Source organism: Pseudochaenichthys georgianus, chromosome 7 (assembly GCF_902827115.2).
Source record: "Pseudochaenichthys georgianus chromosome 7, fPseGeo1.2, whole genome shotgun sequence".
Classification (NCBI taxonomy): Eukaryota; Metazoa; Chordata; class Actinopteri; order Perciformes; family Channichthyidae; genus Pseudochaenichthys; species Pseudochaenichthys georgianus.
The window spans coordinates 23,886,603-23,901,584 of NC_047509.1; the positions used below are offsets into that span (position 1 = coordinate 23,886,603).

General features: G+C 40.4%; 1 protein-coding gene across 6 annotated transcripts in view; it reads left to right on the forward strand.

Moving 5' to 3' along the window:
- Positions 1-4,628: 4,628 nt before the first annotated feature.
- chl1a (cell adhesion molecule L1-like a) overlaps positions 4,629-14,982 on the forward strand; it is a 71,814-nt gene continuing 61,460 nt past the window's right edge. For 4 of the 6 annotated variants that reach the window (XM_034087814.2, XM_034087818.2, XM_034087816.2 and 1 more), the window contains exons 1-12: positions 4,629-4,769; positions 6,852-7,032; positions 8,823-8,931; positions 9,072-9,256; positions 9,373-9,495; positions 11,497-11,667; positions 11,955-11,993; positions 12,195-12,309; positions 13,107-13,288; positions 13,395-13,529; positions 14,001-14,141; positions 14,781-14,892. In XM_034087814.2, the coding sequence (XP_033943705.1) occupies positions 4,755-4,769; positions 6,852-7,032; positions 8,823-8,931; positions 9,072-9,256; positions 9,373-9,495; positions 11,497-11,667; positions 11,955-11,993; positions 12,195-12,309; positions 13,107-13,288; positions 13,395-13,529; positions 14,001-14,141; positions 14,781-14,892 (1,508 nt within the window). In that variant the 5' untranslated portion in view covers positions 4,629-4,754. The remainder of the gene's footprint in view (positions 4,770-6,851; positions 7,033-8,822; positions 8,932-9,071; positions 9,257-9,372; positions 9,496-11,496; positions 11,668-11,954; positions 11,994-12,194; positions 12,310-13,106; positions 13,289-13,394; positions 13,530-14,000; positions 14,142-14,780; positions 14,893-14,982) is intronic. The other 2 variants (XM_034087815.2, XM_034087817.2) reach the window with 1 other exon arrangement.

Consider the following 14,982-nt stretch of genomic DNA (forward strand, 5'->3'; position numbering starts at 1 on the left):
GCCCCTCTAGATGTTATGGTGAAACAGTAGATTGCACTCTCTGCTGCGAGAGGAGGCTAGCCGAAATTGGCTTCCCTTGGTGAAACAAATTGGAGAGATTGACCACGTGATACCCCTGCCAACCTGTGATTAGTCAGGGCCATGCCAAGGGAAGCCAGAGGCGGCTGGCTTCCCTTGCCTCACAATCCAATCAAATCGCATCAACTTAGTGTTGCAGTGACGCGTCCTAAAACCTGGAAGTAAGCTGCGCTCGGGTTCCCTCGACAGAAAGCAATGGGATTTCTCCATAGGATTTTGGAAAATAGCTCGAAATAAGGTCAGTGGAAAACGAACCTGTTAGATAAACGCACGTTGTGTTCAGTCGGATAATATTCACATGTCTACCCTACTTTTATAATTTTCGAATCATAAATCGAATCGATAGAAGATAGATAGCGTCACTGCACCACTCTCAACGCCGTTAGAAAGTAGCAAGCAACTGAAGCAAGTGCAATTATGGAGGGTGAAGATTTGGAGTATTTACTCAAAAATAATTAGGGATGCACGATATTGGTTTTTTGAAACCGATACCGATACCGATAACTTCCTGCTTCTCAAGACCGATAATAAAAAAAAATTACGCCACTAATTATTTTAACGCGATTAACGCATGTGTATTTTTTTACCTTGGCCGCCCCGTAGTTTCAGAGCGCATCGAGTTTAAAATACCATCTACAAGCCCCGCTCCTGCCGCCCGCTTGTGGCAGACCACACTTCCACGCTCACCGGCAGGCACCGACTGGCCATCTGGAGGACCGGGAGGGTGTGTGTATGTGTGGTCCGAGCGAGCGAGAGAGAGACCTTACGTGCATTGTTGTTGTTAGCATCTGGTGCTAGCTAGCTGCGCTAATGGATATAAGGAGCTGTTTAAATGAAAACAGGGGAGCGACATTTCGCCACAACTGCGCCGAGCACTTGACTTTATGCAGGAAGCCAGACAGTGGGACATTGTACGAAAAGTCAGCACACTCAGCAACATGATTGCAGCGTCCAGGCAGCTCCGGTTCGAGCATATGCCTTGAGTTGCACACAGCTCCAATGCGCGCGCGCAGACACACACACACACACACACACACACACACACACACACACACACACACACACACACACACACACACACACACACACACACACACACACACACACACACTTTGTATTGTATTATTGTCTTCGTACGCTTTTAACACACCATCGTAGCGATGGCGATGTTTCAGGTGACTGATCAGGTTCGAAGTATTAGGGAGCGCTGGATTTGTGAAGAACTCCCCTCTTCCTAAACCACTAATACCACAGTACTGGCAAAACGGGAGGAGCCGAGTGAAAAACAAGCGCCCCTCATCCCAATCCACCCACACCGCAGTATTTTTTCTTTTTTTTTACCCAAAAAATACATTGTATATTATCGGGGCTATTAATACTGGTATCGGGTTTATCGGGATGACGTCATAATTCCTAATATCGGACCGATAATTATCGTGCATCCCTAAAAATAATTGTACTAAACTTCCGCTACAGCAGCAACAACAAATACAATCTGATGACAGGCCGATGCCCAAACTGGAGCTGTGTACAGAGAGGAAAAAAGGAGCGAATCGGACGTAAAACGTTAAAGGTCTCCTGATTTAGTTTGTGAATGAATGCTTATTAGAGTTTCGGCTTGAGAGTGCGTGCACTGCGGACCTGTCGGTTAGATAACAGGCGTGTGTAAGTCCTGCATCTGTATGATACAAATGTGTGTAAAATGATACCGGGTGCTGTAATCACTCATCTGGTTACGTTATTATATTGACCACCACACCCCCGACCCAAAAGAAAGGACGTATTATTGGCTTCCCCTAATTTTTTTCCCACGCCACGCTACTGGAATTGCATAATCCGCCACTCGGCGTTGATTTTGCTGAATGTATGTCAAATTCTGTACGCTTTCTACAGCTGGTGTGTGATGTGCAAACACTCTTTTAAACGAGTGGATGAACTGAGAGACAGAGTTGCAAGTTGCAGAATTGTTCTTCCACTCCGCCGTAGCCCATGCAGCCGCACGGCCGGACAGATGAGAAATGATAAATGCAATCTGAGCATAATCAGAGGTATATATGTAGGGCATTAACTTAAAGTGGAGATGGCACTGAGTCAGAAAGGATCTACAGTCATTGGAATCTCCGGAAAACTTATCTAGAGGGGCCAAGCGAGGCAACGGGACAGCATGAGATCTAGGAAGCGGCGCCGCTGTAGTAGGAGGGGCTGCCAGCTGTTGAGGATGAGCCGCAGCATCAGGTAATGCCGGAGCAGTGGCACCGGCGTCCAGGCGTGCCAGCACCATGGCCAGCACCCAATGCACCGCCTCCGCCATGTCGCTGATTTGGGTGTTGACAGAGGCTTGGAGTCCATGTTGCTGCTCCGCCAGGTCCCTCACTGCCTGGTGTATGACAGAGAACTTCTCCTCATGATGGTGTAGACGATCGCCCCGAAGTCGTATCGCTGTTTTAACTGGTTCTGCATCTGCTAATTCCATGTTTTGGCCAGATTGTACTGTTAAGGCTGTACAAGGGCATGGAATCAAATGCACGATGCAGAGACAAACAAAGTATCAAAAATAAAGTGTTTTTAATGTAGACAGGTCATAACCTGGTCATAACACACTGAATACAAAAAGCAACAAAACAAACACTCAATAAACTGTCTAACCTATACTATCAAAAAACGATTTACTTAATCTAACTCTATGGACGATAATAACTCCATGGACAATGACAAAATGATCTTACGCCGGAACGCACAAGACAATCTGGCAACGAGACAAGGGAAGACGAGAACTATATATACTAGACAGACAACACCAGGTGAAGACAATTAGACAATCACAACAGCGGGAAAACAGACAAGGCAGGAAACGTACTTTAGACACATGAGGGTAGACAAGACTATCAAAATAAAACAGGAACCTATCTAAACACATAACATGAAACCTAAACTAGGGAACAATCTTAGCAGAGCCGTCTACGCACAACAGATTGTCATCAATTGTCTGATTTGGCAGAAATACATATGGAATGCCCCCCCCCCCCCCTTTACGAGGACATGCAAGTTGCCTCTTAGGTTTGTTCCTCTGTGTTTACAGAAGCTGTGCACTCTTAAACATGGAATAGGTCCATTTGAGGTGATGACAGCTTAAATGGATGGCATTGTATGTTACAGTATGTCTAGCAATCAAACACTGGTTTAAAATAGTAAAAGTAAAAAGGAACGGCTTTCTAGTTAATGCAGTGTTCTTATACTCAAATAGATAAACCGAAAAACAGTATCACGTTTTACAAGACTATTTTCTTTTCTTTATTAGGCAGTGTAAATACATTGTTTTCCCTTGAGAACTGCTCCCCAAAGCTTTTTTTCTAAAACCATTAGTATCCCATTCTTCACTTTAGAACAGTTCATCTCAGCGTTAGCAGGTAGCGTGCACTACCTCATTTCAGGCTTTAATATACTGAGCTGTGAATGTCAACACGTTTCCTGCTGGTTGGATTGCCCTGCAGGGCAGTGTGAGCATTGCTTATCGGTGCGGTCATTATGTCTCCATTAGGCTTAGAAAATGATGTTGTAGAAACACTCCCCATTATTCCTAAACACAATGCAGATCTGCTAACACTTTTAACTCACAACGGTGTTTGATAAGCCACATACAGTATATTGCAAATCCCTGCTTTACTCCGTGGAATATAAATGAGGCCTATTGAGAAAATAACATACAGATAACACGTGGTGACCTTTTTGCATGTACGAGATATTTACCTTTACCTTCAGGAGAGCTTTTTCATTTCATTTCAAACCTTTATTTATTCAGATTGGTCCCATTGAGATCATAGATCTCTTTTTCAAGGGAGACCTGCAGCATATAGATTCCACATGAAACATAAAACAATAAAGGACATTATACATTATATTTACAGGATACATAGACAATGAGCTACTTAGCTACTTATAATACTGAATTATATCTTGACATGTTTTCAGATAAGAAACCAATAACAATCTTTACAAAAACTTAAATAGAAAGGAAAAGCCAAATCATAAAGCTTCTAGTGGGCTGCTATCAACAATTGTGTGTCTATTTCTGGCATGTACTCCCATTCCTCTCTCTATCAATACCCCGGAGCACTGTGTGGAAAAGAAAGTACACAAAAGCCGTGGTCCTCTGAGAGAAGATGACTCCCTACCCTTTCATTGGATCTGAGACACATTGCATAAAAAATCATCGAGATGGAACTGGGTGTAAATGGTCGTGCATTGTTTGTGGAACGCAGGATGGAGGGATCTAGGAAAAAGGGGAGAGATAGTGCAGAGAAAGAGAGGGAGAGACATGCCTGAACTTCCTCTACACCCATTCTTTAATGCTCACTGAGAAGCCCTGCAGTGCAGGCTTTGTCCCCTCATTGTCACAGGCTTAGAGAGCCTCTTTGCCAAGTGAGAGGCTTTGCCGACATATGTCACTTCAGTGAGTCTCCTGTCGCTCCTTTAGCCGCTTGAGTGGAGGGGCGGGCAGGGAGGCGTGCCTGTGCACCATGAGAGGAACGACGTGAGGTTAAGGAGGAAGGACATGTCAGATATGTTGGTTCAGAGAGAGTTGCTGGAATGATCTCTTGATGGTCCTGCCCTGTAAAATGTTTAGTATGGACTTGTAGTTCAACTGCACTCTGATAGAAGTGGACTTAAGATGTAGAATGACTCAGAAACCAGTAAGTAGAACTGTTATTTCATGTAAAGTGTTCTGCCATTTTTACTCTCTGTTCTAACTGTATATGTATTTGAGTAGTAGTTTTGTATAATTATACGTGTTCAGATAATTTATGCTTTACTTTACAGTCTTTACTTTGCAACGATATATCGAGTAGGGGTGTGTGTTTGTGTGAGGCCGATTGAGCTAAGTTTGAGTTCAAAGAAAGGGAGGGGGTCATTGTATACAGTGTGTGTTGGCAAGGATTAGTCATGTAGTCACACTCTTCGTGCCCTAGCCAACTATTGGCTTAGGAAACACAATCCCTGCAGATTTGTGGCTGTGATCTGCCATGTGTTCAGGTAACAGATCCCTCGACTTCCCAAACAAATGCTTTGTGACTATTTACATAGTGACTCCACCCCATGTTATGCTCTAAGGATTTTGCCTTTTAAACAGACTGTCAGCTTTGTTTCACTTATGATTAAAGTGACATGATTTCAGATCTCCACGCGCATGTGGAATGTAGTATAATCTGTCTAACCCACAAAGTTGCTACAGTATTTCTGCTGTGTTTGAATATAAATTGACTGGTTGTTAGTAGGATTAACACAAATGTGGATAAAAGGTCCCACTTCTCAAGTCACTGGTGGACTGTGTACCTCCTCCCTTTCAAGGACTCTGCATGTCCTGCTGGGCTTATGTGATTTTCTGTCTGTAATTATGTGCAGGCATGCTCATGTGTAGGCCTGTGTGTGTAAATTATAGCACACAATAGCACCAGACAAAGAATGACAGAGGCTTACAGCTTTATTACAACATGAAAATGCATGTTTACCCCACTGTGACAAACATCTATCCAGCTTTGTTTACCATTCAATCCGATGGAGGATAATCACAAAAAAGTCCTTATTGCAAGTACTACTCTTCCACAATCTCTCAATTTGTTTAATTGATTCTAAGTTCAAGCAGCTTAATCCTGCATCTAATTAGAAGAACCCAGAGCAGCACTCAGTCACTGTTAAGCAGCGTACTGTATGACTGCCGGGGCTCCCTCTTTCATTCGGCTGATAGCAGGATTAGCTGGAGGCTGGACCCGTTTGGCATTGCCAGTGCTGCCGTCACAGTCTCAGCACTGTGAGAACTAAGCCGTGAAATACTAACTTGCTTAGACCAATTTATAGTCTGCCATCTTGGATCTAGCTGTCGTAGCAGACTGCAGCTTTGTGCCAGGTGGGTTTACTGTAAGCATGCTATGCCATGTCACCAGCCAGGCTTTACAGTTCAAAGGGTAATCTCCAGACAGTGTTGTGCTACGACATCACAACAATGATGAACAAATAATGCTGAATAGTATAATAATATCCTCAATGGGACATTTTGAATACATTAAGGAAATGTTCTTTAAATGGGCCTTTTATTATAGAATATAAGTTTTTCTTATGTATACATGGAAAATCCAAATGTATTTATTTATATACAATGTACTGATTTTGATAACTCTAAAAACATAATTATAAGGATTTCCAATATTATGTAGTTCCTTGCTCTCTATTACTACATTTGACTGTTAACCCTTCCAATCCATTTATAAATGCCTTAAAGTTACATTTTCTAGCAATAACAAAGAACATTATTTTTTCCCTGAGGTACAGTGAGTTGAACAGGAGTCGTTCAAGTATTTTAAAAAGGATAGGCATTGAGTAAGATTTTGTTTGTGTATTTGCGTTATGGTTTTCTATACTGTCACTTGACAACCATAGTATAACGTTTAAAGTAAACAATGCTAACTTAAATGGAAACTTTGACCATTTTAAACCAGGTTTGTATCGTTGCAATGTTGTTGGTATGTACAACTGAACCATGTTCAGCTTCCTCAGTGTTACTGCCAGTGTTAACTCCCCTCAGTGACAGGCAAAGTTTCCCTATAAGTGTGTTTGTTCACAGCTCATTTAGAGAAAAGCATCTCCCCCTCTGTGATGTTCATTAAGTGCAGCATCTCTGTGAAAAGAACATGTGCTTGTGATCAAACTGTTGTTGTTTTTCTCCAACTTTAATCAGTAGATTCATCTTTTAAAAATAAATCTTACTCTGACTCTTTCAGGTCCTCTTCCATGTGCCTTACAAATCCCAAGTGACGCCAGTTGATCCATATCAACACGTTCTCCTGATCTCTGCTGTCTCCATCCACCAGTGGAGGGTGATGAGGCTGGTGGGGAGCCTGCAGCTTGTTCTGCTTTTGGCCTTCACCTCCACAGCCACAGGCCTCAGCATCCCTCTGGAAGGTAGGAATGTCATGATACAAATCTTTAATATATTATCTTATTTATAAATCAAACTGGTTGCTTAATGTTTAATCTTTCTGTTTTGGCATTTGTCAAAAGCGTGTGTTCTTTTTTTTTAGCTGTCCATCACGCTTAAGTAAATGTTAGCTGCTTTTAAAAAGATGACTAACAAATAACAACTTAAATTGTTTAACTCACGAGTGTTGCAGCAGAGGCTTCTTTGTTTATGTCTGTGAATTACGGTGGCCCTGAAGTGCAAGACACTACAGCATTTCAGAAAACACAACAGCATTTCACAAAACGCCACAGCATTTCAGAAAACGCCACAGCATTTCAGAAAACACAACAGCATTTCAGAAAACACTACAGCATTTCACATTGGACGGAAAGGGTATTCCTTTAGGGAGAACACTTCTTGTTTGTGATTGGACAGAGCCAGCCATAGAAGCACTGCTGTGATTGGTTGTTTTTGCTGCCAGTCAAGAAATGATGCTGCGTGATTGGCCCAACACATCAGCCGTTAGCTGTTAGCACACACTCAGAGCTCACAGCTCCTCATATCTGTTCAGAAACTGGACAAAAGTTAAAGATATGCAAAACACAGACTGTCTATGTCATATCGAATACAGTCGCTGCTTTATTTATGTCTGTATGACGTTGCTGTGAGTGTGGACGGAGCAGCTACAGGTTAGTTTAGCCTGGTCGATCCGATTCCGATTTACATGGAGATACGGCCCGCGTCTTGTTTGAATGACAGGAGTAAACACAGAATTAATGCTTTATTAATTCATGGTTTTTAAGGGGCTTATCTCCATGTAAATACTATGGTAGACCACCCAATATTCGCATCGCTCTAATCGCTCAAGTTTCACCGCGGCTGTCAGCTGTGTTTGCTCCTGTCATTCAAACAAGAGGCGCTGGAGAGGGGGCGGGGCGTATCTCCATGTAAATACCAACTACAACAAAATGAACATATTTGACCGTGATTTAATTGTAATACACGTTTCAAAGTGATGCCGAAGTAACTACATACTGATAACGGTTAGTAAAAACCATGAATTAACGCTTTGACAAGTCTGCAGATAAGACGGCAGGCGAAAAGCTTTTAAAATGCGTGTTTTCTGAATGGAGATCGGACCCATCAGGCTAAACTAACCTGTTGCTGCTCTGTCCACACTCACAACAACGTCATACAGACATAAATAAAGCAGCGACTGTATTCGCCATGACATAGACAGTCTGTGGTTTGTACATGTTTAACTTGTGTCCAGTTTCTGAACAGATATAAGGAGCTGTGAGCTCTGAGTGTGTGCTAACGGCTGATGTGTTGGGACATATTTCGCTGTCGGGTCAAAGCGTAATTTCTTGACTGGCAGCAAAAACAACCAATCACAGCAGTGCTTCTCTGGCTCTGTCCAATCACAAACAAGAAGTGTTCTCCCTAAAGGAATACCCTTTCCGTCCAATGTGAAATGCTGTAGTGTTTTGTGAAATGCTGTGGCGTTTTGTGAAATGCTGTAGTGTTTTCTGAAATGCTGTGGTGTCTTGCACTTCAGGGCCACCGTAGTGAATGCTTTGCAAATGCTGGGATGCTGTTGTAGTTCAGTGTCTATCTCCTTTCCAGAGTGTAGCATGGTTTGCATACAACTTTACCACATTACTGACTATCAGCTTTATATAGGGCAGTAGCAAATAATATGAAACAACAGAAGAATATCTGTGTTCTTAATCCGAAATGTTAACGTTCAACACTTTTGTGATCATTTTGTCTTTATGTTTTGTTTTTATAGTGGAGCAGCCACCAACCATAATTAATAGCTCATCTGGTCCCATTATTGCACTTCCTTTTGACAATTCCATTACCATCCAGTGTGAAGCCAGGGGCAACCCACCACCAGAGTAAGTGACATCAGCATGATCTCTGTCATAATTAAGCAAATGGCTGATTAAAGATGATCTGTGAGAAAATACCACAGCTTTCCACTTTGTCACATATGTTTCTGTTTATCAGTGATATACTGTGTATTTTGCTCCAACAGATACAGATGGACCAAAGATGGCAAAGACTTCATCCCTCCCCACGTCACGACAAACAGACATCACCCAGTTGGTACCTTCGTACTTCACAACAAGCAGGTTGTCGAGTTTCGTGGTAAATACCAATGCTACTCTTCTAACAAGTTGGGAACTGCCATGACGGATGAGATTGAACTAAGAGTTCCCAGTGAGTAACCTTTACACAACAAGCTCATAAATTACCTTAAATGGATGACTAATGCTTTTTACAGTCACCGGATACGTTTTTTCTTTTTGTTTAAATTTAATTTTTTTTTTTATTAGATGTGCCCAAGTTTCCAAAGGAGGTCAATTCCCCCCTCGTTGTTGAGGAGGGAGATCCAATCATCCTGGAGTGTAACCCTCCAGAAGGAGTAGCCCCAATTAAGATCTACTGGATGTCTATTGGTAAGCAAAGAAGGAGCTGTTGTTACTTGTTACTTTTATGGTGGATATATCTGTTGATTGATAGTTTTGGACGGGTGACTTTCAAAATGTTTAACATATAATTTCCTGTTTGTGTAGAGAAATGTGTGACTACTCTACTTTTGCATTACTTTCAAATTGACAGCACAAGTACCATTATTACGACATACCATTCTCTGCCGCGCTGTGAGGAAAGGCTACATGTGTTTTTTTTAAACAATATTATAGTATTACCACTCTAAATGCCATGTATGATAGACTTTCTTTCCGGTCAGCTTTTAATGATCTATTTAGGCTACTATTGTTTTTGTTAAACCCTCCTTGGAAAAGAATGTTCACCATGAACACCGTGAAAATGCTTCTTCTCCTTTTAATTTGTATGGATGAGCGAGCTTGTCTCCGCTTCATCTGAAAGCCGTAACGCAAAGAGGATGTGGTTGACAAAATCCATTAAACACAACAATATGCATATGGTGGATATCATTTGCCCGATTATAGGCCCATTCATTAATTCGCACCATTTGTAATGTAATAATATAACCAACGTTGTGTTAGTTAAGCATTATATTACCCCCAATACAGACTAAAAGCAGTCTGTATTGGGAGTCAAATAAAGACTCTTGAAGCCCCTGGGACACTTTCAGTTGTGCTTCACCTTTGCTTTGTTAATGGTGCCGAGGTGGTATATTGATGGAGGTCTGTCTACGTCACTTCTACTGAAAGTTTATTAGGGATAAAAACTAAAAGCTGGCACTGAGTTTGGGAGAGCCATGTGGTTGTCCTCAGTCTCCACTGGCCATCAGTGAAGTTAAGAGTGACAATAAGAAGGAAGACACACTCGAGGCCCACAAAGTTTCTTCACACCAGCGCCAAAGACAGTGATTTTAAAAAGTCACCTCAGTTCATCTGAAGTGGTTTGTCAATAGTTTTCTGTCCAATCCCTTGAGAGCTCCGACAACACACCTGAGAAAAAGAAAAAACGGGTTTTGAAGTGGATAGGGCCTGGAGGCATGGAGCAGAGCCAATGAATACACTGGTGCACAATTCTTGTTTAAAAATCTTTTTTAAAAAAAACAAGTTTACTTTCCTGTGTGTCAAAGAATTTATTTCAAAATACTGCTGCTGGTTTATAAAGCATTGAATGGTTTAGGCCCAAAATACATTTCTGACCTCCTGCTAAATTATGAACCATCCAGATCTCTCAGGTCTTCAGGGACTGGTCAGCTTTCTGTCCCCAGAGTCAGAACTAAACATGTTAAAGCAGCGTTCAGTTATTATGCTCCAAATATCTGGAACCAACTACCAGAAACCTGCAGGTCCGCTGCAACTCTTACTACTTTTAAATCCAGGCTGAAGACTTATCTTTTTGCCGCTGCTTTTAATTGATATATTCATATCTTAAACTGCACTGTAACTTTTATTACCTTTTTTTTTTAAATTAGTGTTTTTAAATGTCATTTTATAATATGTTTCTTAAAGCTCTTAATGTCTTTCATTTTTTTTATAAATAAACTTACCTTTCCTTAAATTTTGTTTCACATGATACATTTTCCAGGGATTGTCTTAACATCTATACATCACATATGATAGAAGATACTTCTATCGACACTATCCACAGTCCACATGCATTATAAAAAACAAATCTTTTTTTTATGAACATTGACCAAACAACCAATGACTTAAGGCTGTATTTTACTTAAATAATGGATCTGTGGAAACCAAATATGCTGTCACAGTGCACTTACAGTACCAATTCACCGGCTCTATACAAGGAACATACTTCAGGGCATTTCCATTAACGTTCCATTAATGACAATGATGCAATTTACTATCATGTAACCTAAGTCTCATTAGGAAGCTCTGGTTAAAATCACGCACACTTGGATGCATCAGGAATAGCTCTGGTTCACCTGATGGATATATTTGAGATGTTCTGTCTAATTAATCTGCTGAAATCATTGATATGAATGTTCTCTTGTTCAGGTCTCGAGCACATTGAGCAGGATGAGAGGGTTTCTGTGGGCACTGATGGCAACCTGTACTTCGCTTATGCCTTACTGAAAGACAGTCGTCAGGACTACTGTTGCTTTGCCTCCTTCACCAAAATACGCACCATCGTCCAGAAAACCGCCATGGCTGTCATTGTCAAGAGCTGTAGGTTAACCACAATACAGCCAGCAGTACTTCTGTCATATTTTTGTATTGGTATAGTACTTGATAAAAGGATCTGGGGGCACAATGTATTTTCCATAGACTATTAAAAATTGTGAATCATCCCATCAAGGACAGATCCCTGAGATATTCACTCTCTAGCAGGGCTTGTCTTGTCATGTTTATGCTCAATGATAATCTGTTATGACTACTGAATTCAGTGACACATATCGGTGAAAACAAACGATCACTACCCGTATCATTCTCAAGATGTTTTGTTTTTGTTCCAGTGAAACCTGGCAATGAATCTGCTGACAGCGGGGAAGCCAGTGAGTGATATTCACACATCAAAGCCTTCACAGTAAAACACATTCCATATCATGTGAACAGGCAGCGTTGCAGGGTTGATTTGCATGTTGCAAACACTCTGCAGATAACACATTGTCTCCAGGCGTGTGTGTAGTTAACTATTATTTAAACATTGATTAAAAAAGGAATTTACTGAAGGAGACTGTTTTCTATGTCTAAAGCAGCTGAACCCCCCCCTGTGAGGATGCCCGGCCTGCTGCTGCCCTCTGGTGTTCAGACAGAGAAGGTGCTGCTGAGGGGAAAGCATCTGGAGCTGGAGTGTATTCCTCATGGATAGTACGTATATGTGCAATATCATCACTGTATATTATATATTATTAAACATAATAAATAAATGGCAGATTAATAACTTAATTTAAACTTTATCGTTAATAGTTATTTACTGTAAAGCAATTATATGAAAAAATAACGTTTACACATTTTTTGTAATTCTATAACTTACGTTATTTTCATGTATAATATGATCAATGCATTGATAAATTATATATTGTATCGTAGCTGATGAGAGGAGATAACAAATATAAATATTTGTTAATATTACCAGACCAAACATTTAATTAACATTAACAAATTATGTTTATACATGCTTTACAAAGTATTTATTAACTAATTACGAATGCAATATATTCATCAACTTGATAGCCACCTGAATAGTGTTTATAGACAGATTACAAACTAATTACAAACTAATTATTAGCCTTAAATATAATGTTACATCCATCTCCATATTATGTATACATCAATACATTGTTAAAATAACTTACATTTCAACATTATAATAATCTGTAAATATTAGTAATTAATATAATAACTATTGACTAGTTACTCGACTATCAAATACCATTTGGTTATTTTCAAACCTTTATTTATACAGATAAAATCCCATTGAGATCATTGATCTCTTTTCCAAGGGAGACCTGTTCAAGTAGTTCCACATGAAACATAAAAGCATAAACAGAACAACAAAAGGACATAGAACAACAAAAGGACATATATGGTTGGTTATAGATTTTTTTATTAATCATTCTATTCATCTGCTATTGTGGCAATTGACATGTTTTTTCATGTCGTAGTCCGACCCCGAAGGTAACATGGATGAAAATGGGAGATACGCTGCCTTCACGGACAATATTTAACAAACATGGAAAGCTGTTGTCCATTTCCGCTGTAGATGAGAGTGACGCTGGGAAATACATGTGTAAAGCCCAAAACTCTGCTGGAGAGGCTGTCCACTACTTTGATGTAATAGTGGAAGGTAAGAGCTAATTATGCTTGTATTTGTTGGTGCATTTGGTTTTGCTTGGAAGATAAAGCTGTTTTTAGTTTTTTAATTCAACAAGTGTCTTGTTAACGTCTCCCAGAGCCGCCAAAGTGGCTGTCAGAGCCTCCTCAGAGCCAGCTGACCGTGATCGGGACTGATGTTCACATCAAGTGCTCGGTCAGTGGAAAACCATTGCCGGACATTACATGGAGGAGGAATGGACGACTGTTCAAAGGTAAGTGGAAATGATTCTAGCTGTAGTTTTATGCATATTATAACACTGGACAGGAGGGCGGTGCAGCAAGCAGCTATACACAGCTTTAACCACCAATATTATATTGATTTATACTGGAATAGTTTGAGTATTTTTGTAGTTTTTTTTAAAGTATTTTATGTATTCTTACGGTTGTTTTTCTTTGTTGCATATACATTTTAGTTAATTTCCACTGAAGTTTAACTGTGCTATGTGAAGGTAAAGTTTTGTATTCAACTGTAAAATGTCCTGCCTGAGTACGCGACTGTCTTTATGTAAAGGGTTTGTGTAAGAAGATTATAAATATTTCTGGAGAATAAGAACAAGGCTTAACATTTCGATACTGAGAATGTTTGTCATATTGATCTAAAAAACGTTGCTGATTGTAAAGCAAAACCTACACTGATTGTTAAAGACTTTGATGATTTATGTATGCCTGTGTGTTCCTGTCAGACGACCCAGTGAACAACAGGCGAGTGCTCGATGACACCGTGGTGCTCCACAACGCTAAAACAGAGGACAGCGCCGTCTACCAGTGTGAGGCCTCCAACAGCCACGGCAGTGTTCTGGCCAACATTAACATCATGGTCATGAGTGAGTATTACAGTCAAACTTAAACCTTACACAGCCAGCGAGGACAAATGTATTGTCTTATTAACACAATGGCCAATTTATCAGGTCCACCTGCCTCTGGTAAATGTTGTATAGTTTGAGATCAAAAGCATTCCACAGCTCCTTTACATTTTGAGGTGGTTTTATTCTCTCTACAAACATTGTTTTTTCTGATCACAAAAGGTACAATTGCACATTATCCTCAATTAGCCTGCATTGCATCGAAAAAGCCGAGTTTGACTTAGCCACGACCACTCATAATAACTCAAGTCTTGAGAGAAGAAAACCCTCTCAGCATCACCTTTTTTTGATTTCACTTATGTTTCAGTTCTTCTTCTTAATGCAACCGACATTTGTAAGAAATGTGCAAATGTCTTTTCTGAATGAAAAAAAACCCTCGACATAACTGAAAATGTCAAAAGAATTCTCAGCACTTGGGCCTCTATAATAGATCATTTATCTCTCAAGTATTGCAAGAGGTGTGATGCCTGTGCCTGCATCTGAATTATATCTGTGTTTTCAGTTATCTGCTCGCTTTCTTTCTTGTGGAAAAAAAATCACTCATGGGCAATAACTTGACATTTGAGCTGCTGTTATCTCTCCTCCTTACCTTGCTCTTAGATATGGCTCCTTTGATATTGACAAGGGACTACCAAGAGTACGCTGTAGTATTAGGAGGGGACATCCTCCTGAACTGCAGTGTTTTCAGCTCTCCGCCATCCAAAATCTCCTGGTAAGTAATCACCAGAAGAACAGGTATATTAGTCTGTCATTTTGAAACATATAGTGTTAAAACAGAAAAACTCTACATCTTTTTCAATGT